This window comes from Podarcis filfolensis (genome assembly GCF_964270895.1).
Source record: "Podarcis filfolensis genome assembly, chromosome: 14".
NCBI lineage: Eukaryota > Metazoa > Chordata > Lepidosauria > Squamata > Lacertidae > Podarcis > Podarcis filfolensis.
The window spans coordinates 15,113,445-15,140,078 of record NC_139616.1 but is presented as its reverse complement, the minus strand read 5'-3'; the positions used below and the strand labels follow the sequence as shown (position 1 = coordinate 15,140,078).

At 47.2% G+C, this 26,634-nt stretch overlaps 2 protein-coding genes across 2 annotated transcripts in view; one reads left to right on the top strand and one right to left on the bottom strand.

Moving 5' to 3' along the window:
- The window catches only part of ADAMTSL3 (ADAMTS like 3), a 267,376-nt gene extending 262,710 nt beyond the window's left edge, over nucleotides 1-4,666 (bottom strand). Inside the window, exon 1 of the mRNA XM_083586149.1 lies at nucleotides 4,226-4,666. The gene's annotated coding sequence lies outside the window, so the exon portion shown is untranslated. The remainder of the gene's footprint in view (nucleotides 1-4,225) is intronic.
- Nucleotides 4,667-8,829: 4,163 nt separating this feature from the next.
- Nucleotides 8,830-23,308, top strand: LOC310749510 (lamin-A-like). The gene is made up of 10 exons (XM_083586583.1): nucleotides 8,830-9,459; nucleotides 11,004-11,160; nucleotides 13,268-13,393; nucleotides 14,527-14,697; nucleotides 16,251-16,355; nucleotides 16,501-16,742; nucleotides 18,406-18,634; nucleotides 19,845-19,952; nucleotides 21,969-22,085; nucleotides 22,803-23,308. Exons 1-10 carry the CDS (start codon nucleotides 8,966-8,968, stop codon nucleotides 22,929-22,931), a joined length of 1,878 nt encoding a protein of 625 aa, XP_083442709.1. The 5' UTR covers nucleotides 8,830-8,965; the 3' UTR covers nucleotides 22,932-23,308.
- Nucleotides 23,309-26,634: the final 3,326 nt, after the last annotated feature.

Sequence of the window (26,634 nt, the reverse complement as noted above, 5' to 3'; positions counted from 1 at the left end):
GGGTTGTTTTGAAGATAAAACTCAGCTCCCGAGTATGTCACTCTGAGCTCCTTGTGAGGGGGGGAGGATATAAATGCAATAAATAATGGACGCAACAAGATCAAATTATCCTAAACAGGACAAGGGAACCCAGGCTATAGTCATTTGTGCTCTAGTAACCTCTTGCTTAGACTACTGCATTGTGCTCTACTTGGGGCTGCTCTTGAAGACTGTTTGGGTGGATCCAATGGCTCAAAACCATATAATAACAGTTCTAAAAGACCTGTACTCACTGCCAATTTGTCATCAAGCCCAATTCAAGGTTTGGTTCTGTTATGCAAAGCCCTGAAAAGCCTGGCATTTGGCTACATGAAGGACTCATTTCTCTCCGACTACTGTCCTGCACGTAGTCTGAGATCCACTCAGGAGTCCTTTCAGCCAAATTCAGGGGTCTGTGACCTGCAAGAGGACTTCCTCTGTAACAGCACCCAAGTTATGGAACAAGCATCCCCTAAAGATCCAGCTGGCATCAATCTTGTTCATTTTTTGACACCAGCTGAATACTTTCAGTTTGTATCCATCATCAATACTCAAAGAGTAGCCTTGTTGACATTAATGGACCTGATTGAGGATTGTCAATTTTAATGGATCTACTCTGAGTAAAACTTAGTTGGATACAGGCCTTTTGTGTCAAACATTTTGACTGATCTGCATAACTGGCCGGTGTTATATAATATGTTAACAGATGGTTGGATTTTAGTGATTTGCTGCTGTTTTATTGGCTTGTGATTGATGCTTTAATATTGCAACCCACCCCAAGGTCACGTGAGAAGGAGTTATTTTTGAAAATAAAATACAATAAATGTGACTACATTAAAGAGGCTGCCAGATCAATCTCACCAAGGCTCTCTCTTCGCCACCCAGTTAAAGCAACACCTGTTCCTCCAATAGCTGCCCCTCCCACATGCATGCATGCACACACACACACACACACACACACACATGCCAGTCTCAAAGATATCTCAGCACAGGAACAGATCTTTTCTGCCACGCATATTGATAGCGCTATAGCCTATTTCCTAATAAGGGTTTCTAAAACGATGCCGGAATAGTGTTTAGATCTGCAGGGCGGTTATACACGGCCCTCACCGCCATGCTAGTAACTCTCAGGCACTGCGTCTGTGCAGCCTGCCTGCACTCAGCAAACACTGTGTAGAGATTTCAATCTTTCGTTCCTCCAGAGAAAGTGTCTTTTCAGACCCAGGACCCACTTTTAACACAAACATGCATTTGGGGACCCTTTTCCCCTTAATCTTTTACCCTATATTTGCGCGGTAGTAGCGCTCTTGCAGCAACACCCCTCGGATCAGGCCACAACCCATCGGCCGAAGAGCAGAGCTCTGGAGCCCATCCTCTGCACTCCCCTCTGAAAACATCCCACCACCTGCTTCGGTGAAAAGGTTGGCTGTCCAAATCCCAGCACGAAACCTGAGGACAAAGCAGACCTTTGCGCTGGAGTGGCGAGTGAAGCTGAGAGGGCACCTCTCAAAAAACTGCCAAGTCCCTTGTTGGCACCACTGAGCAAGCTGGCCAAGAGAGAACACCACCTTTCCTTCATCCCAGGAATGTCCAAAGTCTGATTCGGGGGCCTAATCCAGCCCTGTAGCAGTCTATCTTCTGGGGTAAAATCCTAAAAAAACTCAACAACTTTGGTCAGCCCTCATGCATGTTCACTTCATCAAATCTGAACCTCTTTGAAAAAAGTTTGGGCACCCCTGCCTCATCCCATAGGTCAGGCCCACAAACAAAAAAAAAAACACACACACACATACACCTTTCCAAAAATTTGCTCTCCTTAAGTCATAGCTGCCAACGTTTCCCTTTTTTAAGGGACATTCCCTTATTCCTAATAGGATTCCTCGCAAGAAAAGGGAAAAGTTGACAGCTATGCCTTAAGTCCTTAAATTAATGGGGAAACAAGCTGCAGCTGCCCAGGGTTGATGGAGGGGTCTCTGTGCATGCTCAGAGACACCCTGCTTACCAAGTGCCCATCCAGGGTCCCACTCAGAGCCCCGCGCTAAATACCCTCTCAGGGTACAAGTGGAGCCCCGCGAGCGCCCCTCTGTTCGCGAGAGCGCCCTCTCACCGGCACCCCGCGCGCGCCTGTCCTGGGTGCAACTTCGGCGCAGCGCGCGCGGGCGCCAAACTCCGCACACGCGCGCTTTGGGGATACCTTTGCTCAACTTCGGGGCGCAAATCCCTGCGGCGTGGCCACCGCCTCACGCGACGGCGTTTTCCCTCTCCCTCTCCTCCTCAGGGGGAAGGGAGCAGGCGTGGACTCGGCGGCGGCGGAGGCAGCAAGGCGAAGCCTCTCCTCCTGTCAAAGCACCAGGGACGCCGACGCCGCATGCTTGCAAAGCGGAGCTGGCAGGCGAACAAGCGCCCGCCCTTCGAGCTTGGCTGGCTCTCTCCCTCCAGGCTCCTCCAGCCCACAAGCCCCGCCAGACCGACTTAGCCGAGGGCCTCGGAGGAAGTGGCGGAGAGAGCGAGGGCGCCGCCGCCGCCACCGCCTCCTCCCGCAGGGCAGCCCAAGCAGCGCGCAAGGCCAGGCGACGGCGCGCGTCTCTTGGAGCTCCCGCGCCGCCACCTGCTCCGCCGCGCGCGCCCTGCAGGCAAAAGGCGCCTCGACGCGGAAAGGGGAGACCCAATGGGATGCAAGGAGCGGGGGGAGAGTGCCTCTGACCTCGTACAGAGTGCCTTTCATTCACACACACCCCTTGGAAAAACCACCCAGATAGCCTGGGTATTATTATTATTATTAATCAACCTAATCCTATTTCCAAGCCCAGGTTGTTGAGAGGGTTTGGGGCGATGCTCGGCGTTCTCCAAAAAGGCATGAACTTCTTTTTTTATACAAAACCTTACGGACTTGCAGTATTAAGCCCATAAGGTCTTCTACAACGCAAGTGGCTGGAAAGGCGAGGCTGCAGACAGCGAGCAGGAGGAGGCAAGAGGACCCGTTGCAGGCAAAGGCCAACTGCACCATTACAAAAGCAGCCTTGACAGTTCCTTACGTGCCGCCCCTTAGCACTCTCCCTAGTTAGCACTTTTTCATGGAAGCATGCCTAAAATTGCAGCCACGGCGAAGCATTCCCAAAATCGCCCTTCGATGGGCGGTATGCACCGTAAATGTAATAAAAGCAACATCATTGAGTGAGAGGCAGCAATAGTTATTCAAATCAGGCGGCCGCAATGTAGCCCTTTGAAATGCCTGCGCACAAGTGAAGCCAAACAGCTCAATCCGACGCACGCCTTTTGCTCGGAAGTGAAGTCCCACTGTGTTCAGTGAAGCTTAGCTCCTAGTAAACGTGTCTAGGATTGCAGCCTCGCCCTCGCCACATTTACCTGGGCGTAGGCCCCAGTGAACGCAGTAGGACTTGCTTCCGAGTAAACATCCTTCGGGCTGAGGCTGTGAAATTCTGCTTTGCACGTTTCTGGCCTCTCCGTACGGATACCTGAAACCCAGTGAACACAATGGTACTTACTCCGGATTAAAGTGCTCAGGATTGCAGCCTTTATAAATGCCCCCCACGTCTTGTATCTATATATATCCAATTTCTGAGGCTGGTTCGTTCCTACATAGACGTCAACCGGATGGGTGCAATATCAAATCACTATTTGCATGTGTAAATAAACTGTCTCAGCTCTTACATCGAAAATGGAGCTTTGGTTCCGCTTACCATACACCCAGTGCTTGCCGCAGTTAGTTCACACGTTCAGCTGCCCGCTCTCAAATACACCGCAATCAAACAGAGAGAAATCAAATTCTATGTACTTGCATTCTATTATTTCCACCTCAAAAACAGGGAAGCATTGCGGAAGCGGAATTGTATACCTTCCCGGGCTGGTATTATATCAAACGTATAATTAACTGGGGGCCTGCTACTCTTTTTCCAAATGGCTAATTTTACGACCCGGGCTTTTGAGGATGCTTGCGCGCCACGTGGATTACGTGCAGCCTCCCCTATAGCACATGAGAATGCGCGAAGGAACTCGACCGAGAAATCGAAGGCACATTCTGGCCGATGAAAGGTTTACATTTGCGTTAAAGCATCGCTTTAAGGAAGCTAGTATAAAACTGTCACGTGTGAATGCAAGTAGGTTGACCGGGATTCTCATAACTGTCTAGCATTCGAAAGGATCATCTTATCACGAAGAAAACTTATTAAGGGTAACTACTCCTTACCTGCCGCCGCCAGGGATGCGAGTCGTTTAGGAGAGGGAGGAGCAAACTTTCCTCCTCTCTGCTGCATCAAAGGCAGAACAGAAGAGTCGGCGTCGCCCGTTGAGAAATACAGGCTTGCAAATTGATGCTTAAACCTTAGCCTTCCTTTGCAGGGCAAGCGGCGCCTTTACGCAAACCCCGTGCGCAGCCATAGATCTCCACGCGTCCTCCTCTCCTTCGAGGTGCGGTTACATCTATCAAACCTCGCCGCTTTCCTTATGCAGTGAACCCACCTCCTCGGGGAACTGTGTCCCCTTTTTGCTGGCAGATAACTCTATAGATGGCTAAGGAAAGCCTGGAATGGTCACAGAATCTACAGAAAGCCAAAATGTCTTGCTATTCCATCCGTGCCACTGAAGTTAAAAATACGCACCGAGGAACTAAACATAACCTCGTGAAAGGGTTTGCTGAAATGTGATTGCGCGGTTTCCAACCTGTTGAAAATCAACTTAGATTTCTTCTATAGCTGGGAACGGCGCGCCCTCTAGTGGAAAATCTAGCAGAAGATACAGAGGAGCATATACGTACAGCACTTATTTGTACAAAACTAAACAGGATTCAGCTGTACTGCATTATAATCTTGCCTTTGCCCGGTTGCACGTTAATGAAAGAACCTGGTAAAAAGAAGATTGTCGCACAATCTATTGCACATCTGCTCAGAAGTAATACCTACTGAGTTCAGTCTTATTCCCAGGAAAGTGGAGTTACTTATCTGGGAGTAAGTCCCTTTGGCTGCGTTGTCAGTCTTTGAGCTAATTGAATTCATTCAGATGAGGTTTAGTAGGATATAATACAGTCATAAAGAAGGACCATAAAGAAGGCTGATCGCCGAAGAATTGAAGCTTTTGAATTGTGGTGCTGGAGGAGACTCTTGAGAGTCCCATGGACTGCAAGAAGATCAGACCTCTCCATTCTTAAGGAGATCAGCCCTGAGTGCTCACTGGAAGGACAGATCCTGAAACTGAGACTCCAAGACTTTGGCCGCCTCATGAGAAGAGAAGACTCTCTGGAAAAGACCCTGATGTTGGGAAAGATGGAGGGCCCAAGGAGAAGGGGACAACAGAGGACGGGATGGTTGGACAGTGTTGTCGAAGCTACCAGCATGAGTTTGAGCAAACTGCGGGAGGCAGTGGAAGACAGGAGTGCCTGGCGTGCTCTGGTCCATGGGGTCACGAAGAGTCGGACACAACTAAATGACTAAACAACAAAGTCAAAAGACCCTTTAATGTATCTTAGAATTGTTCCATTGGCTCCCAAAACATTGTTGTACAAGCTACGGCTTTTATATTAGGGAAAGGATGTACTAAGCTCTACAACTACGCAGTGGCGTAGCGTGGGTTGTCAGCACCCGGGGCAAGGCAAGTAATTTGCGCCCCCTAACCCATGGATTTGCGCCCCCTAACCCATGGATTTGCCCTAACCCCAGATGTTGCGCCCAGTGCGGCCGGCCCCCCCTGCACCCCCCACGCTACGCCACTGCAACTACGTATTGTATACCTCCCATCTCTCTGTGGGAGGCTGGTTGTATTGCTCCTATTGAATCCACCCACTCATGTAGATCTGGCCTTTTGGGAACCAGCTAATTATTAAGTCCTGGTGATACAGAATACAAAGCATAGGAAAAGAGGGAAGCCCACACAAACCTTTGAAAGCAGAGCAGGTACAAAGCAGGGGGGGGGAATAAAAATGCTACTTATATGCTGGAAATAATAGGGCCGGGAAAGTGTCATTGTGTTTCTCCAGTGAGAATCCTGGTTTTGGGGGGGGGGGTTTGTTTTTTAAAAGAACGCTTGCATTAGAAGCAAATTTTGCATCTATTTTCTGCAGCTACTGATTAACAAGTCAAGTTGTGCAAGCAGCGCTGCATGCGTGGTTCTCCGACTCCCTTTTATTCTGACAACACCCCTGTGAGGTAGGCAGGCAGACAGACCAAGAGACTGACTGGGTTCGTGGCTCTGTAGGGGTTTTGAACCCAGGTCTCCCAGGTCCTAGCCCAACACTCTAACCACAGCATCACACAGAGAACACAACAGTTCCTCCCCTACAAAAGGGCCAGGCAGGGGGCAGTTTGGCATAGCTGTCAACTTACAGATTTGAAAATAAGGGACCAGCAGCCTCGAAAATAAGGGATCAGCAGCCAAAATAAGGGATTTTCCCAGCACAGGTATGTTCAACTTCTGAGTCCCTCCGAGCCAAAGGCAGAAAGCCCAGCCAGCAGCCAAACGAAGCCTCAAGCCTCAAGGAAAACCACCGTCACCTCTCCGCTGGGAAGCACTGAGCAAAGGCGAGTCCCCAGGCAACACTGCCAATTTGATGGGCACAAGGCATGCAAGCTCCACCCCCCAGTCGTTCTTAGACTCCTTATTGGGTGAGCAACGCAGCCAAGCAACACAGTTGGAGCCTCCCTCCTCCCTGGCCGGCAGGGAGGGAGGGAGAGGAGCTGCTTCCTTTGAAACCCGGGAAATTTAAGGGACATCATCAATAAGGGACAGCAGGGGGACACGGTGCTGGGATAAGGGACTTTCCCGCCAAATAAGGGATGGTTGGCAGCTATGCAGTTTGGACCAATTACAATGTATGTGGAAGGGTCATAGCTCAGTGATGGAACATCTGCTTTGCTTGCAGAAGGTCCAGGTTCAACTCCCTGTGTCTGCACGTACATAGGAAGCTGCCTTGTACTGAGTTAAGCCCATCTAGCTCAGTCTACACTGACTGGCAGCAATTTTCCAGGATTTCAGATAGGGATATCTGAAGATGCTGGTGACTGAAGCTGGGACTTTTTCAAGGCATAGCCCTTGTTCCACCACTGAACTATGGCCCTTCCCCTGGCAGAGCCTCGCGCCTGAAGTCCTGGACAACCACTGTGTTGTGTACTGAGTTGAATAGGATCCAAAACGCAGCAGTCTGATTGGTCCTAGAATAATAGGATTCAGAATGCAGCAGTCTGGTTGATCCGCAGGAGCCACCCAATCCAACTCCAGGTGGAAGTGAATCTGAAACCTGATTGGCCTACAGGATAATCCCGGAATTAGCCAATCATGTGGGGGCCCTTGTGTAAATAATGGGGGGGCGGGACCGGCATTCCTCACTACCGAGCTGAATAAAAGGTAAAGGTAAAGGGACCCCTGACCATTAGGTCCAGTTGTGACCGACTCTGGGGTTGCGGCACTCATTTCTGGTGAACCAGAGCAGGGCACGGAAACACCGTTTACCTTCCCGCCGGAGTGGTACCTATTTATCTACTTGTACTTGATGTGCTTTCGAACTGCTAGGTTGGCAGGAGCAGGGACCGAACAACGGGAGCTCACCTCGTCGCGGGGATTTGAACTGCCGACCTTCTGATCAGCAAGTCCTAGGCTCTGTGGTTTAACCCACAGCGCCACCCGCGTCCCCACTGAGCTGAATAAAGAGCATGAAATCCACACTCGACTCTATATTTCACGCTTCCAGTCAGTGCAGGCAATACTGAACTAGTGGCTACGTGGTCCCACTTCCTGCAAGGCAGCTTACTATTTTCCCTGTGTTCAGACGTTGCTTTCCCTTTCGCTGGTTGAAGGGTCCTTGTCCTCAGAAGATCATTGCATGCCCCCCCCAGCCTCTTCTATTTTTACAGATGTGCATGACTCAGCAAGCGACGTTTTCTGATAACTGCAGCTGCGGATCAAAACTGTCCTTAAAGGAGCAGCTCCAGTTGAACCCGGAGGGATAAAAGACGGACGGCGGCCCAATCCTCATCTCCCAAAATATAGGCGATTGCCATCCTAACCCTGTTGACAGGAGAATAAGCCCCCGCTGCCTCCAAGAAGGCCCACCTCTGAACACACACGACCCTCCCGCTACCCAGCAAAGTTATGAATGAGCAGACCGAGGAAGGCCACGCCCCTTTCCCCGGGGCTCGGCTTCCTTTTGCTGCGCGCTGATTGGACAGAACGGGAAGCAGTGAGAGTTCTTGGAACGCCGAGGGAGAGAGAGGCGGGGGAGCGGTTTGGGATGGACGCCGGGCACAGAAGTTGAATGGATAAGCCCTGCAGGGGTTGCCCGGATGCCCTTAGATAAAGGATCCACTCACTGCCCTTCTTCTCCCTTTCAGGCTCTGGGCAGCCCCGCCCCCGCCTTTCTGTCCCCTCCAAAGCGCATAAACCACCAGACAATTCTCCTTGCAGCCGCTACCAGCCTTCATAATCAATATTAAACATTGTTTTCGCAAGCGCCTTAGGCGTTGATCCTGCACCTTTATTTTGTTAGAGGGCTTTATTTTGCATAGCTGTCAACCTTCCCCCCCCCCTTTTTTTGCGGGAAATTCCCTTATTTCAGCGCCGTTTCCCGCTGCTATCCCGGATTGTTAGATATCCCGTAGACTGTCTGCGGGATATCTAACAGTTCACAGCTAAGCTATCCCTTATTTTCGAGGCTGCTGATCCGTTATTTTCAAATCTGAAAGTTGATAGCCATGGTTTTTTCTTCTGGTGGCAGACGACAGAACCACGAGACCGGTGTAAAACAAGCAAAGGTTTTATTACAGCTATACAAAAACAACAAACACAAAGCTTTGGGTGTCCCCTCTCTCTGCAGGCAAATTCAAACTGCAACATCTCCTTTTGTCGTCATCACCAGCTGTACCTAATCAGCCTAGAAAAGGACACCCAGAACTCACAGAAACACGTCTTAAAGTTAAAATCAGCTTTTCTGTTTCTTTGCAGAATGAGTCCCAACATCTTTACCCCACGCCCTTCCTGCAAAGCGCGGCAGCGCATATATAGCCCTGGCCCAATTCTTTTTCCTCTGCTTAACGCCAGGCGAGGGAGGGGGGTTCGGCCGCCGCTTGCAAGAGTGCGGGGCAGGGTGGTCCCTGCAGCTCCGATGGCTTCGCCGGACAGCGGCCTGGGCGGCGACAGCTTCTCTTCTCCACCCCTGCCCGGCCCGCGGAGCAGCCTGCAGCAGGAGCTGCGCCAGCTGAATGACCGCCTAGCCGCCCTCATCCAGCGCGCCCTCGGCCAGCAAGCCACCAGGACGGCGCTGCAGCTCCGCCTGTCCGAATCCGAGGACAGTCGCCGCGAGTTGGACGTCTTACGGAGGGCCTACGAGAGGGAGCTGGCCGCCGTGCGCGAGGAGCTCCACGGGCAAGTCCTGCAGCGCGCCGGTCTGCAGGTCGAGCTGCAGACCCTGCTGGAAGAGCACAGGCGGCTGCTCGCCAGGTGAGTGTCCCTAGAGGGCGCGCCTTCCTTCTTCCTGGATCTCGCTCGCTTTTCTTCTTAAAGCAATGGCTCTTCTTAGTCCATAGATTTCCAGTTTTCAGAAGTTAAAGAGGTTCATGGGTGGAGTCGGTGAGGGGGAAGTCGCCCCCCTCCTAAATCAAGTAATTAAATAAAAATACTTAACTAAAAGCAGAAATTGTAATAGTGATAATAAATAATTTATTATTTATACCCCGCCCATCTGGCTGGGTTTCACCAGCCACACTGGGCAGATAATAATAATAATAATACCTTTATTGTCAATGTACAACCTGTGTACAATGAAATTAACTGAGCCTCCCTCCCCACCCCACAAACACTCAATCTCATTGCACTGTGTGTGCTTGTCGCACAACACACCAAGCCCGAAAGTCAGTTGCACTATATTACAATGGTACCTCAGGTTAAGAACTTAATTCGTTCTGGAGGTCCGTTCTTAACCTGAAACTGGTCTTAACCTGAAGCACCACGTTAGCTAATGGGGCCTCCCACTGCTGCCACGCCGCCGGAGCACGATTTCTGTTCTCATCCTGAAGCAAAGTTCTTAACCCGAGGTACTATTTCTGGGTTAGCAGAGTCTGTAACCTGAAGCGTCTGTAACCCGAAGTACCACTGTATTTTCCGTTCAGTAGCCTAACAGCCCACGGATAGAATATTAAAAACAAAAAACATTAAAAGCATCCCTAAACAGGGCTGCCTTCAGATGTCTTCTAAAAGTCAGCTAGTTGTTTATTTCCTTGACATCTGATGGGAGGGCGTTCCACAGGGCGGGCGCCACTACCAAGAAGGCCCTCTGCCTGGTTCCCTGTAACTTCTCTTCTCGCAGGGAGGGAATTGCTAGAAGGCCCTCAAAGCTGGACCTCAGTGTCTGGGCTGAGTGATGGGGTGGAGACGCTCCTTCAGGTATACTGGGCCGAGGCTGTTTAGGGCTTTAAAGGTCAGCACCAACACTTTGAATTGTGCTCAGAAATGTACTGGGAGCCAATGTAGGTTTTTCAGGCCCGGTGTCATGTGGTCTCGGAGGCCACTCCCAAAATCCAAAAGATGTTGACAGATTGTTCTGAGCACTTAGGAGTCAAAGGAAAGTAATTTAAAAGAAGTGTTGCTGAGACATCTCATTCTGAATCTGCTAGACAGAGCCAGACAGAGGATAATGACAGGTGGTGGCTACCTGCCCACCTCCTAAAATAAATCCCCGCTATGCCCATGGATTTGTGCTTTTATTGTGTGGTCTCATTTTCTTGCTCTGAACTACTATAGGACGAAGGCTGGGGCATATAGACCCATAGAATGGTAGAGTTGGAAGGGGTCCCAGGGTCATCTAGTCCAACCGCCTGCAATGCAGGAATCCCTACTAGATCATACATGACAGGTGGCTATCCATCCTTCACTCTCCCTCCTATCGATAGAGCTTGTGATGTCCAAATTTGATTCAGAAATGCTAAAAGCCGTACCTGTTGAGATGCAAAGCCTCCTGTTTACACTTGCAACCTGCTTGTTCTCAGGAATTCTAAAAATGAGAATGATTTAAGCCTGGCAGTCGCTCGTGTGAAAGACCTCGATGCTCAGCTCCGCTGCAAAGAGGCCGAATTGATGACATCCTTGAGTAGACAGCAGAGCCTGCAGAACCATCTTCAAGGGTCAGGGCGTGAAATCAGCTCTGTAAGGGTTTGTTCTGTAAGATCTAAACTGTCCTGCTGGAACGATGAAGGTTGTTAAGAGTTATTCGGGTCACAAGTAAAATGTTCTGTTATTTTTGGGTGTATTTTGAGAGGTGAGAAGTTCCAGGGGCAACAGGGCTTACCTGGATTTGGAAGGTCACTGGGGGCTGATGGAGCCTTGTGATATTTAAGGTCACTGCAGTCACACTCACCTGATGTCCCCTCCACAACTGATAGGAGCTTTGTTTTTATCTCCTCCTATATTGTGGTCTGGGACACGGGTGGTGCTGTGGCTTAAACCCCAGAGCTTAGGACTTGCCAATCAGAAGGTCGGCGGTTCGAATCCCCGCGACAGGGTGAGCTCCCGTTGCTCGGTCCCTGCTCCTGCCAACCTAGCAGTTCGAAAGCACGTAAAAGTACAAGTAGAAATAGGTACCGCTCCGGCGGGAAGGTAAATGGCGTTTCCGTGCACGGCTCTGGTTCGCCAGAAGCGGCTTAGTTATGCTGGCCACATGACCCGGAAGCTGTACGCCGGCTCCCTCGGCCAGTAAAGCGAGATGAGCGCTGCAACCCCAGAGTCGGTCATGACTGGACCTAATGGTCAGGGGTCCCTTTACCTTTACCTTTATATTGTGGTCCCAATGAAATTTGCCCCCTGGAAGCTGCCCCCCCCCATAAATGAAGTTGCTACTGAGTCCAATAGCAGTTTCCAAACTTGGATGGGAAGGGGCTCTCGCCACGGTTTCATGCAAAGTTACAGCCCTGTAATGGCACATCTAAAAATGTACACTCTGGCTGGGTACAGAACATGCATTTAAAGCACAGTTCCTCCCTGCTCCCAAAGAACATTGGGAACTATAGTTTTAGGGTGCTGGGAATGGTAGCTCAGTGAGGAGTAAACCAGGATTTTTTGAGTGGTGGGGCAAGTGTATGGTCTGAATGCATCCTAAGGCTCAGTTCATGCAGGACAATCGACATTGCTTTGGGCTGCTTTCTTCGCCCATGTGAATTGAGAGCATAACCTGGAATAAATATTGATCCTCTGCAGCTGTTGTAGCAAAAGGCAGGGTTTCAATAAAGCCTCGCATTCGGTTCTTAAATTGTCAGAATATCTTGAACTGTGCAAACTTACAGGTTTAATAAGAAATTATTCTCATGAGAAAATAAGGAGAGAGTGGTAAGCCTTTATAAATTATATGAAGAGAACTGATTCCCAGATTTGTACTTGGTTTAGCTTAGAATAAAAATATCACAGGTACAGACAACCAGAGATATGAGGAATAAAGATCCACATGGAGTTAGTTGGAAGTCACTTTTTTCTCTTTCTTTCTTTCTTTCTTTCGGGGAGGTATTATTTTTCATTCTTTTTTTTAAAGGAGAATATGTTTTATATTTTCGATTGTAGTTTATGTTATTATGTTTTTGTATTATTTTCTTTGTTTTATTCATGTTTGTATGATGTATAAGGGTTTTTATTTTTTTAAAAAAAGCCTCGCATTCGCTGGGACATAGTCTGAAAGCTATGGCCTAACCAGTGCTTTTTTTCCAGCCGGAACTTGCCAAAAATAAGTTCCGGCACCTCTCAGGTGGGCACCATTGCCATTATAAGACAACAAGGGAGGTGTTCATGGCGAGTTCCGGCACCTCTTTTTCTAGAAAAATAGCACTGGGCCTAACACAAAGTCTGCACTAGCAGAAATCCAAAAAAGAAAGGCAGATGTACACAGATGCACAACTGATCCATTAATCTGTGTTGCTCTCTGTGTCTACACCAGTCTATCTTGTGTTCCATTGTTTTACTTTTTAACTAGTGGTATGTTTGCTTGGTGAACGATAGTATGTTATATGCCTAAGAACAATAACATTGCACAATATAAACCTGCAGTTAATAAGAGTAACGTAACCCCACTTGCAGGCTTGTAATCTAAATGAACATGAGGAAAAGGGAAGGGAGTATGAGAAGATTGATTTCGAGCTCTGTTAAAACATGTTGGCTTCCCAAGGTTCTCCTTTTGGGCTTATTAAACACTGTAGCTGAACAGGAGTCTTGGAAGGATTTAAGGGAAGCACAAAGCATTTGCTAACTTTCCCGTTAACTACTTTCCTAGCTCAAGGTAATGGTGAATCATTTCAAAAGCCATCTTCAAAATGAGATGTTGAAGAGAACAGATATAGAAAACCAAATGGAAACCCTGAAGAAACAAGCGACATTTCTAAAGAACATCCATGAAGACGTACGTACTTCTGCAGTCTTGGACTTCCTTAATTCCAGCTGCTGTTTAATTTAAAACACTAAAATTAAGGTCAATATCTTGGTGAAATAGTTTAATTTTTGCGACTCCATTAGGGGAGGGCCAAAAATGATGATAACCCTGGGTTACTGTGTTTTATTGTTCCTATTTTGCCCCTCTCCTAGCATGAATGGGATAAACAAAGCAAAGAGCATAGACATCCTGTTGTATGTGAACCAGGGTTCATGGTTTGTGGCTCTCTAATAAGCAATGATCAGTAACTCTGGAGAAATAAGCCACAAACCTGGGTTTGGATGACGTGCTAAGCCACACCATGGCTTAGCTGGCAGCAATTTAGCAGGACCAGAAGAGAGAGAAAGTGGGCACAATCTTGTCTCTGGGAGCCCATGGTTCTGCTAAGCCATGGTTTGCAATACATGCAAACTGAAGTAGTGTGTTGTATTCCATTCAGTTGTGCCCTATGGGAGACAGCTGCATTTGCAGAAGTAGAGAAAAATTCAAGGAGCAAACAATGGGGGCTCCAATGTTGATTGCACCTAAAGTTATGTGCACCTCTTTTAATTGCTCTTAATGCGCCATGGAGGGACGTGGGTGGCGCTGTGGGTTAAACCACAGAGCCTAGGACTTGCCGATCAGAAGGTCGGCAGTTTGAATCCCAGCGACGGGGTGAGCTCCTGTTGCTCGGTTCCTTCTCCTGCCAACCTAGCAGTTTGAAAGCACGTCAAAGTGCAAGTAGATAAATAGGTACCACTCTGGCGGGAAGGTAAACGGTGTTTCCGTGCGCTGCTCTGGTTCATCAGAAGCACCTTAGTCATGGTAGCCACATGGGAGCTGTACGCCGGCTCCCTCAGCCAATAAAGCGAGATGAGCGCTGCAACCCCAGAGTCGGTCACGACTGGACCTAATGGTCACTGGTCCCTTTACCTTTAATGCGCCATGGATGATCAATTTCAGGCCACAGTTTAACCGTAAAGAAATGTTGCATGTTCTTTATTCCGGGGCAGTACAGTACTGGTACTCTAATTTGCTTGTCTGCTCAGCTGAAACATACCGTTGTTTTTAATACGGAGCCTCTTAAATCCTGCCTCCCGGCTGTATTTCCCTTCTCTTCCTAGGAGCTAAAGAACAAGAAGCAGATCTACGAGAGCAGGATTCAAGAAATAGAGTCTCACCATCACCAGGAATTGGAGAGTAAGCTGTTGAATGCTCTCAAAGAGCTCAGACAGGAACACGAACAACAGATTTGCGCATATAAAGATCAGGTGCAGCAACACTTCAGTGCCAAAGTGAGTGGTTTGTATACTGCTGATTGGAATGGGATGTCTTGCTGTCCCATCATTCTAAGTAGAGACCTGATCTCTACTTGTGTCCTATGGGCAGGTCCCGAATAGGAGTGGCACAATTAGAGGCTGGGTTTTCACTTGCTACCTTATGCTGACAGGATGTCTTCCAAATAGTGGAAGGGGAAAGCAAAGGAAAATCCTTTGTCTTCTAAGAGCTGATGGGACAAAGGCATGTTGGCTCCTCTCAGTGGATTCAGTGGGACTTAATTCTGACTGGATGTGCATAGCTTGCTTCATTAATTACCGTATTTTTTGCACTATAAGACTCACTTTTTCCCTCCTAAAAAGTAAGGGGAAATGTATGTGCATCTTATGGAGCGAATGCAGGCTGTGCAGCTATCCCAGAAGCCAGAACAGCAAGAGGGATTGCTGCTTTCACTGCACAGCGATCCCTCTTGCTGTTCTGGCTTCTGAGATTCAGAATATATTTTTTCTTGTTTTCCTCCTCCAAAAATTAGGTGCGTCTTGTGTTCTGGTGCGTCTTATAGAGCGAAAAATACGGTGTATATGTTAAGATACATTCCCCCAACCTGTTTCTAAGGGGATGCTGTATTTTGGTGAAACCCTGCTTGCCTCAGTTTCCCCAGCTCAGCATGTTACCTTCCCATTGTGTCCTCCTCTTGACCCCCTTGGATAATTCTCCTGCACACACCAGTCGCAGCCGATGCATTTATTTTTCATACTAATTTACGTATTGCCTAACCTTCACCTTAAGGTGAACACCTGGAACAATATTGTAGAACATGCTGCCTAAAATGTGTTGGGGAAGGGGGGGCGTTATTGAGTTGTTTTTGTTTTTATTACGTATTTTGTGTTTTTATGTTGTAACTGCCCTGAGACCTGCAGGAATAGGGCAGAATGCAAATTTAATAAATAATAATAAAAGCCATCTGAATTGGAAGGAATAAGGCCTAGAATTGTCTAATTATTATTATTATTATTAATATAATACAATATGATATAACATAATAAATATAGTAAAGGTAAAGGGACCCCTGACCATTAGGTCCAATCATGGCCGACTCTGGGGTTGCGGTGCTCATCTCGCTTTATTGGCCGAGGGAGCCGGCATACAGTTTCCGGGTCATGTGGCCAGCATGACTAAGCCGCTTCTGGCAAACCAGAGCAGTGCACAGAAACACCGTTTACCTTCCCACTGGAGCGGTACCTATTTATCTACTTGCACTTTGACGTGCTTTCAAACTGCTAGGTGGGCAGGAGCAGGGACCGAGCAACGGGAGCTCACCCCATCGCAGGGATTCAAACCACCAACCTTCTGATCAGCAAGTCCTAGGCTCTGTGGTTTAACCCACAGCGCCACCCGCGTCCCAATAAATATAGTAGATCCCATTATTCCTCCCGAAGGAGCACAGGGTGGTAAACCTGTGTTAAATTGAACTGTTATTCATGTGTGTGCACAGAAACACGTTCAAATTAAAATGTGCAGTCCTAGTTAGCTTTTTCTTTTCTTTTTTAACCCAATGCTATCTTCACAGATGGAAAACATCCAGCGTTCTGCGGCAAGGAGTAGTGATATCACCAAAGCTGCTGAGGAGGAGCTCAGAGAAGCAAAACTGAGAGTTGATTCTCTGATGTCACAGGTAAAACAGGTGCTGGAAACCAGGTAAAATGACGCCTACCTGGAGAGGGAAGAGGCTCTTAAAAGGTCTTTGGGAACTAGAGGTCTCTGCTAGTATGGCTCTGTTCCGCTGTGCCTAACAGTAAAACCTTTCTGTGAAATCTAAGGTTGCTACGTTGGAAGCCAGGAATGGAGATTTGGAGGCCAGAATAAACACGTTGGAGAACACCATTCTTGACAAAGAAGGCTCATCGAGGAGATGCCTAGCTGAGAAGGACAGGGAGATGGACAGAATGCATCAGCGTATGCAGGTGCAGCTGGGGGAGCATGTGAAACTGTTGGATATGAAGATGGGTCTGGATCTGGAGATCGGTGCATACCGGGCAATGCTAGAAGAAGAGGAAGCACGGTGAGCTTGGTGACAGAATTCTGTTCTTGCAAGGAGGCTTTGTTTTCTTTTTTTAATAGAACAGGAGCTGAACATCTTACCAGTATTGGCTTTCATGGGCAAAGGGCTCTTTAACTCCCTCCTGCCCAGTGTGAACAGCAAGAGGAGCTTTTCTGCACCTTTTACTGTACGTTTCAGCCACACTTTAATACCCTCTAATGTGCCAGTTCCCAAAAACACAAGCAAGCTGGAATGAGCAGCTGATGTCCATAGTAAGTGATGGGGCTATTCAAAAGGGAGCTGGTCTTCGCATTGGGGAGGAGGGGGTTAAAAGAGCCCTTTGCCCATGTCAACTCACATGGTTGAAAGCAACTGTGGTGCAGTCTCGGAGTCGAGAGTGGATTTCATGCTCTTTTCACTATCCCTCTTGTTGTTCTGGCTACTGGGATAGCCATGCCAAGCCTCTTCAGGGCAGGGGGAGCGTTTGGAGGGGGAAAGTGTGTCTTATAGAGCAAAAAATACGGTATACATTATCTCCAGTATCGGAGCCAATGTCCCTCTGAATACCAGTTGCTGGGGAACAACAGCGCGAAAGGGCTATTGCGATCAGTTCCCGCTTGCGAGCTTCCCACAGGCACCTCGATTGCCACCGTGGGGAGTTTGGTTCAGGAGCCAAGTTAGACCAGAAAGACCTTTCTTGACTATCATGCTTTGTCGGGGGCTTTAAAACAAGACGTTCAGCGAAGATGCAAATAATGGATTTGATCGTTAACCACCTTGCAGAGCTTTGCCTCTGCTTCCTAGCAAAGTAAATGATTTTCTGGCTGAGCTGCCTTGCAGGAACGTTTGGCTGTGAAAATGCCACTCAGAGCTCCCTGGCAGAAGGGCAAGATACAAAAGCAACTCACCAAGTCCTCTGCATTGGTGTCCTCCTCATTTGCCCTTCCGATCCTGCAGCAGCCTGTTATGTGAGACCAGAGAAAATGCACAATGTGATGATCTCACAGCACAGGGGAGTGTGGCTAACCTTACAGGGGAGATGCCACTTTGCAGGCAGGGCAGCCTTGTGCCAAAGGTTATGTGTAAGAGTCATCTGTAGCAACCTCCCCACTATCTCTTGGACAACACAGATTTGACTTCATGACGCATGGTGGTGTTGTTGTTGTTTAGTCGTTTAGTCATGTCCGACTCTTCATGACCCCATGGACCAGAGCACGCCAGGCACTCCTGTCTTCCACTGCCTCCCGCAGTTTGGTCAAACTCATGCTGGTAGCTTCGAGAACACTGTCCAACCATCTCGTCCTCTGTCGTCCCCTTCTCCTTGTGTCCTCAATCTTTCCCAACATCAGGGTCTTTTCCAGGGAGTCTTCTCCTCTCATGAGGTGGCCAAAGTATTGAAGCCTCAGCTTCATGATCTGTCCTTCCAGTGAGCACTCAGGGCTGATTTCCTTCAGAATGGATAGGTCTGATCTCCTTGCAGTCCATGGGACTCTCAAGAGTCTCCTCCAGCACCATAATTCAAAAGCATCAATTCTTCGATGATTAGCCTTCTTTATGGTCCAGCTCTCACATCCATACATCACTAGACACCACGGGAATGGCCCAATGTCAAGAGCAAAGAGACTGAGAGAGGGTGTTCTGCCATCAGCGGCTGCCTAATTTGAAAGGTGACTTTGTTTTGCAGGTTAAGAGTGCCCAGGCCCGGCTCGGAAAGTGTTGGAACACTGGCAAGCACCAGTCTGGGCAGCCCCGTCCTCCCGCGAAGGAGAAGGAGGAAGCGGGCACTTTCAGAACGCCAAGTCCACAGCGTTTGCTTCAAAACGGTCCAGCATGCATCATCTTCAGGAAGTATTTCCATAGAACATATTGACAAAGAAGGACAATTTGTCAAAATCAGAAACAGTTCTGATCAGGTATTTTTTACATGATTTAACTCCTTGGGACGAATGCATGGTTAGTGTAGCTGGCAAATTTGTGTCCCCCCAAAACTGGGTGCCATTTCTTTACAAAGCAGTTCTGGGCTGACCCTCGGCTTGACCCTCCTCACCACCGATCTGCCTCTTCATTTCCCACCAGTAACTTCCTAGCCACTTTTATTTTCTCTCCCCTACCCCACCGTTCACCTGGTTTTAGACTAGTACAGTGGTACCTTGGGTTACAAGACATTTCAGGTTACAGACTCTGCTAACCCAGAAATAGCACCTCGGATTCAGAACTTTGCTTCAGGATGAGAACAGAAATCGTGCTCCGGCAGCGCTACAGCAGCAGCAGGAGGCCCCATTAGCTAAAGTGGTGCTTCAGGTTAAGAACAGTTTCAGGTTAAGAACAGACCTCCGGAACGAATTAAGTACTTAACCCAAGGTACCACTGTGCTTGATGTGAACATGGATCTGGAATCCCCCTGGCGGTGGGTGCAATAGAAGTTGCCCAGGAAAGTTTAATAATAATAATAATAATAATTAATAATTAATAAATTATTTATACCCTGTCCTCCCCAGCCAAGACTGGGCTCAGGGCGGCTAACAACCAATAATAAAAACAAGTTGATTAAAATAAAATTTAAAAGATTAAGGTACAACATTAAAACATTAGGATATCAAACTGATTCTAAGCCAAAGGCCAGGTGGAACAACTCTGTCTTACAGGCCCTGCAGAAAGAAATCAGATCTCGCAGGGCCCTGGTCTCATGGGACAGAGCATTCCACCAGGCTGGAGCCAGTGTTGAGAAGGCCCTGGCCCTGGCTCTAACTTCCTTAGGGCCCGGGACCTCTAGGGTGTTGCTATATATGGACCTTAAGGTCCTCCTTGGGGTATACTGGGAGAGGCGGTCCCGTAAGTATGAGGGTCCAAGGCCTATGATTAAACATCATACTTGATGGTCCCCTCCTACAAACAGCCTCTTCCTAACATTTCTTTGCAGTTTCCAAGGTTCCTGGGAGAAAAGGGAGGTGACGATAGATAAGCTTCCTCAGGACGCTTTAATCCGCTTTAATTGCACAAACCTCAATATCCCAGTATACGCTTGAACTCCTCCCAGAAAATAATGAGACTGGAGGCTCTTAAAAGGCAAAATGTTACTCAAAACCAGCAGTCTAAAACTGTTAACCACTGTTTTCCTTGTAGGAGCAGTCACTAAGTGGGTGGACCACAAGAAGGCAGCATGGAAACCAGTCTGAAATAATGTACGAGTTTCCTGCTCGATGTACCCTTGGGGCTGGTCAAGTACTTACAGTGAGTGAAAATCTTCTCTTCTTCCCCTCTAAACTTTAAAATGTCAGTGTTTTACTTTGCTTACCCTTGTAAGAATATCAAACACACCACCTAATAAAGACCCTGAAACTGGCTAAGTAACCTAGAGGGATAAAATACCGGCTTGTATACTCTACAGTGGGATGCGGGTGGCGCTGTGGGTTAAACCACAGAGCCTAGGACTTGCTGATCAGAAGATCGGCGGTTCGAATCCCCGCGACGGGGTGAGCTCCCGTTGCTTGTTCCCTGCTCCTGCCAACCTAGCAGTTCGAAAGCACGTTAAAATGCAAGTAGATAAATAGGTACCGCTCCAGCGGGAAGGTAAACGGTGTTTCTGTGCGCGGCTCTGGTTCACCAGAAGCGGCTAAGTCATGCTGGCCACATGACCCGGAAGCTGTCTGCGGACAAACGCCGGCTCCCTCAGCCCATAGAGCGAGATGAGCGCTGCAACCCCAGAGTCGGTCATGACTGGACCTAATGGTCAGGGGTACCTTTACCTTTATACTCTACAGTGTTTTGGACTTGCTTAAAACAATATTGTACTGTGCCACTGGCATTATGTACATGGCATTTTTCTGAAGAACAGGTCTGGCAGATCTTTGGCCTATGGGGCTTATAAAGAGGGAGGGATTTGAAAGAAGCAAGGGAGGTGGTCTCATGGAGAAGTTCTGGGACTGGAGGCAGTTGAAAGATGGCTGACAAGGGACAACAGGTGAAGCTTTTCTAAGTAATATGGTGGGAAGCAGGCTCGGAAAAACTGTTTTAAATTCATTCTGCCAGCCTTAAGTTTTGGGAGCCAATATTGGTTGATACCCCTCCCAGAACCAAATTTCTAGAGGGGGGAGGGAATCCACCTGGACTTCTAACTCCATAGGCATTAAATGTTTGTGTTGATAGTTTGGTTATATATTCACTCAATGCCTGCTGATCCATTAGAGATGGATATTGAAAACCACAAAACCCAGTTGTTTTAATTTCTGTGGTCCTGATCCAGTTCTGGTGCATGCAAATAGTGGCTCCATTTTGGAGACACCTATCCATATCTTCATCAAAATTCCGACAGCAAGTTCATTGGGACCAGATGTATATAAATTTCAAGTACTATCCTTTCCCTTTGGGGGAACAATGATGGTGTTTACACTTGCTTCCACAAAGGTAAAATTGAATTCCTGTTGTAACAGTCTTCCCCATTCCACTTGATCAACATAGCTTGAGGTTTTAGTAAAAAAAAGTAAAATATACATTTTCTTAAATAACTACAAATTAAGACTACATCTATACTATAATAGCGTGGATCTGTGGTTTGGTTCCATATCAATGCACGGTTAAGTTCGAACATAGCTGCTAAAAGAAATAACTATAAATACAAAATAAGTATCACACACAGGAACTAAAAAGGATATAGAACTTTTCTTGCAGAAATACAAATTATTCAATGTGCTAATACGAATGGAAGTTAAAAACATTGTAGCTGTTGTATAAGACATTATGATCAAGGTTGAAATGTAATTGGATTAAACAAGATGTTGGAAGCAAAATTAAATGAATTTATTTTACCTTGAAATCTAGCACGCAGGAGGCCACCTAAAAAATATAATTGGCTTATCAATTGGTTTATTTTTGAATTGTAGTTGTAATTTGGTAATGTTAGAATGTGACTTATATTGGGATATATGTAATTGAAAATTAATAAAACTTGCCAAAAAAGAAGTTTGAACATAGTTGCTGATCCAGTCATGTTGCTGTAATCACTATTGTCAGAATGCCATTATATCTGCCTGGCATTCGATGCCACAGACTTCTCCCCACAATTGCCTTTTGATGCTTCCAATGATATCACTTGCACAGCCAAGTTTGTAGAGAACTTACAGGAATCTCATCCCAGGGTTGATGTTGCAATGAATCTGACTGGTGGGTGGGGAAGCATTGGACAATTTCCTGTGCAAAGGTGCTCTTTAACCATTCAAATATGAAGATCATCTTCTTTTTTCTTTGAAGATCTGGGGTGTGACAGAAAGTTCAAGCCCAGCTCCTGGTATGCTTGTCTGGAAATCCCCCAAGTCAATGAGAGGTGGAGACAGCTTTAGGATTGTACTTTTTGACTCTGCTGGAAACGTAAGTACCATACTAACATGTCCTTGCTACCATTTGATATTGTTCTTGAGTTTTATATCAGCCTTGTAAATAAGCCCACAAGTAGCCTGGGTTTCCTCCCCCTCCAATGTACTGTTGACTGGCAGAGGAAATACACAACTCGGTTCCTCCAGCGGCACTGTCCAGCATTTCTGTCCTGGGTGCAGATGAAGAATGAAACACCAGCCTAGAATCCCATGTACTCATCTGCCTGCAATTCCTTGTTGCCTATGGCTGTTTAACTGCTTCAATATATCTCTGGCTTTGCACGATTTGCCATGTTTTATGGACAAGGGCTTCTACCTTCTGCATCAAGCAAACGCCTGTTCGCTCTTTTTTACAATCTCTGTGTTTATTTATACATAGCCCTTCACCAAATGGTCCCAGAGCAGATTGCAAGAAGTGTACACTTGACAAAATTAAAATTTACATTGAAAATTTATACAGTAGAAGCACAAAACAGCAGTGCACAGCGTTTAGTATTTTTTGTTCTTTAGAAAAGTGGCAGAAACAGAATATTAATGTGTTTCTCTGACATTTTATAGTTATTTTCCATAGCTTGGTAAGTTTTCCGTTTCCTTTTTTTTACAATTCTTTAATGTGGTCTTCATACAGATGCTTGCTGGTATTTTATTCTTGTGTCCAGAGAATGATAGTTATTGTGTGCCTAATGAATTCTGTAAACAAATTACCTTGCAGCAAATGGCAGAAGGAAAGCTCACTTATGTAGATAGAGGAGAAAGTGATGGAGAAATGGAGGTGGCTGCTGGGGAAGAAGGAATGGAGCGTCATATTCAGGCAGGTTTCCTACATGAACTCCAAAACTGAGAAATGCCAAATACTTGTATTCGTATCCAGCTGAGTTGAGCTGTTGTTGCTGCTTTTTAAAATAGTCAATCGATGCAAAGCACAGTCATGGTTAACTGCACAGTGCACTTGTTTCTCCTGACATGCCACATAGATGCTGTTTTTTGGAATGGCAATCTTGTAAACCTTTACAGATAACTGAAGAACCAGGGTTGTTGCTTTGGCTCCAGCCTAGCTGTAACATTGACCTAGCTTAGCGAGAGAAGCGCTTAGCATTCTCAAAAGAGTTTTCTGGGCCTGAATGCGCAGCAGAACTGCTGTTTTTAGGTCTAATCTCCTGGCACATCTTATCAAGCAAATTGGACCTAGTTTCATGTTCATCTCTTTCCCTCCTCCTTGCCCACCCTCTCTCCAGCGAAATGAAAGTCGGACCTGCCTCATAATATAGCCGAGAGAAGATGGTGAGTGTCTGTGGAAGCTTCCTCCAACCAAAATGGTGCTCTACGTATATGAAAGTGACAACCTGCAGAAAGAGACTCTGTTCAGCGTAGAGCCTTACTTGAACTGAAGACTCCCTAAATGGGACAGGGCAATCCAAAGTGGGCAATGGCAGAGGAACCCAGGATGGAGGAACCACCAAACCCAAAGTCCTTGTCCTGGCAGTGTGCAAGTTTTTGGGAGTGGCATCCCCCCCCATTTAGTTTTGTTCCAGTTGAGGCCAGTGAGAAGAGAAGTCTTCTAAGTATAGCAGTGCCAGGGCTGGTGTACTATTTCCCCCCAATTCCAGAGTTATAGGGAGGGGGATGGAATTCACTGACATACCTTGTAGTGCCTCCAGGTTTCTTTCTCCACTGTCTGAGCTCTGACAGAGGGTCAGCTGCAAAGAGGTACCCTCTGTGAGTAGCCCTCCTGCTCCTTCCCAGGGACCCAAGGATTATTTATCTATACCATCTTGCTCATCACAATGAGTGAAAAGACACAGTTTCAGTTGATTTCTTTACAAATTATTAACTGCAAATTATTAAAAGCCAAATTATTAACGGCATTGTAATCAGAGTGATTTCTTCCCAACTCTGTAGTGTCAACTCCTGGAGTTAGCAGACTTGAAGTCAGCTGTAAAATATGTCTCAAATATGTTTAGATTTGCTTTGTATGGGATATCAAATATTAACATATGTAATACCTTAAACTGTGGGCAATAAACTTGATTTAGGCTGTGTAAGGGCATCTTATGTAAACGAACAGGGGTGCTACCTACACCCACACACACCAGCATATCTACCCTGCGTACCCCTCTCCCCCTCCACCAACCGCTTCTCTCAATTAACTAAATCCACTGTCTTCCCTTTACAGTTATTTCTCAATGGCTCATCTGGGCCACCTGCCTCAGTCTCTCATCTCTCTTCCCTCCAGCACTGCAGCAACAGTTCTCAGAACATAACATCACCATCATTTGGCTGTTACCACACTGTGTTTGCTTGGCTGCAAACTGCTGTATGACGACAGCCTTACCTTTTTATTATATGCAAGATATAAACACACAGAATAACTCTTCTCTGACCTGCCTTTTGCTTGTTTTATTATAAATATAGCAAATGGGGGGGGGATTAGTAGAGCATGAACAACTGATGCAAGGCTGCGGGTGTTCAGAAAAGGTCACAGCTGGGGCACCATTGAGGTCAATTGGGATTCCCTTTCAGCAATAATGCCAAATCAAGGGGAATAGCTATAGCCCAGCAGATTGTTAGACTCCATCCCTAACCCTGGGGTGGGAGTTGGAATGAAGAGAAGGGGAAGCAAAAGCTCAAGTAACATGGTGGAAACCAGTACAATATTCTAAGAGGTAAATCTATAATATACACCTAACCGCCCCTGCAAAATGACTGAGCAGATTAATAATAATAATTTATTATTTACACCCTGCCCATCTGGCTGGGTTTCCCCAGCCACTCTGGGCGGCTCCCAACAAAATATCAAAAATACAATAAAACATCAAACATAAAAACTTCCCTAAACAGGGCTGCCTTCAGAGGTCTTCTAAAAGTCAGATAGTTGTTTACTTCCTTGACATCTGATGGGAGGGCATTCCACAGGGTGGGTGCTATTACCGAGAAGGCCCTCTGCTTGGTTCCTTGTAACCTCACTTCTCGTAGTGAGGGCACCACTAGAAGGCCTTCAAAGCTGGGCCTCAGTGTCCAGGCTGAAAGATGAGGGTGGAGACACTCCTTAAGGTATACTGGGCCGAGGTCGTCTAGGGCTTTAAAGGTTTTCGCCAACATTTTGAATTGTGCTCGGAAACGTACTGGGAGCCAACAAAGATCTTTCAGGACCGGTGTTATATGGTCTCGGCGGCCACTCCCAGTCACCAGTCTAGCTGCTGCATTCTGGATTAACTGCAGTTTCCGAGTCACCTTCAAAGGTAGTCCCACGGAGAGCACATTGCAGTAGTCCAAGCGGGAGATAACTAGAGCATGCACCACTCTGGCAAGACAGTCTGCAGGCAGGTAGGGTCTCAGCCTCCGTACCAGGTGGAGCTGGTTGACAGCTGCCTTGGACACAGAATTAACCTGCGTCTCCATGGACAGCTGTGAGTCCAGAATGACTCCCAGGCTGCGCACCTGGTCCTTCAGGGGCACAGTTACCCCATTCAGGACCAGGGAATCCCCCACACCAGCCCACCCCCTGTTCCCCAAGAACAGTACTTCTGTCTTGTCAGGATTCAACCTCAATCCGTTAGCAGATATTCAATATTGGGCTATACCACAAAAAGACTGAGGGTTGTAGGTATAAAAGCTATGAATTTAACTTGATATGCTGAAGTAGGAAATAGCATCAGACTCAACTAGTAGATGACAATTATGAATATAATATACAATGAAACAGGAGCTGAGTTTACGTAACCACAAAAGCCACCCGTTCTCACTGTTCCTGCAATGTATTTAATTTCAGTGTAAGTTCCCCTAAGAAGTTTCCTTAGTAACTACAGTGAAGTAGTGGATATTATTCTTCCAGCACTTTTTCATAAATAGAGTTGAAGTAAAAACCCACATAAAATACCGTATTTTTCCCTCTATAAGACACACTTTTTCCCCTCTAAAAATTAAGGGGAAATGTGTGTGCGTCCTATGGAGCGAATGCAGGCTCCTTGGCTTCAGCGAAAGCAACGTGAAGCCTCCGAAGTGCAGAGGGAGCACTCCCTCCGCTCTCCGGAGGCTTTGCGTTGCTTTCGCTGAAGCCTGGAGAGCAAGAGGGGTTGGTGCGCACCGACCCCTCTCGCTCTCCAGGCTTCAGGGATAGCCGCCTGAAGCCTTCAGAGCGCAGCGCGAGTTCCCACTGTACTCCGCAGGCTTCAGGTTCCTTTCGCTGAAGCCAGGAGAGCAAGACTCTCCTGGCTTCAGCAGAGAGGGAGAGCTGCGCAGCGCCCCTTCAGCCAAGCGGGAGGAGAAATGGAAAGGACTCCGTTTCTCCTGCCGCTTCGCTGAAGGGGCGCTGAGCAGAGAGTTGGGAGATCTTTTTTTTCTTGTTCTCCCCCTCTAAAACAAGGTGCGTCCTATGGTCAGGTGCATCCTATAGAGCGAAAAATACGGTATGTTTTAACTTTTTCCTAACAGCATCAGTACCCTCCTAGGAAACTGAAGTACAGTTACATGTGGATTATAGACCTCAGAAATTATTGGCAACTAGAACCAGAACGCCACAAGTTCCAAGACACAGTAAATGCGCA

Bases quoted from the DNA above. Each gene is read 5' to 3' on its own strand.
- LOC310749510 (XM_083586583.1), top strand. From the start codon at position 8,966: ATGAGTCCCAACATCTTTACCCCACGCCCTTCCTGCAAAGCGCGGCAG. The intron at 13,394-14,526 runs GTACGTACTTCT...TTCTCTTCCTAG, and splicing joins TAAAGAACATCCATGAAGAC to GAGCTAAAGAACAAGAAGCA. The intron at 14,698-16,250 runs GTGAGTGGTTTG...CTATCTTCACAG, and splicing joins AGCAACACTTCAGTGCCAAA to ATGGAAAACATCCAGCGTTC.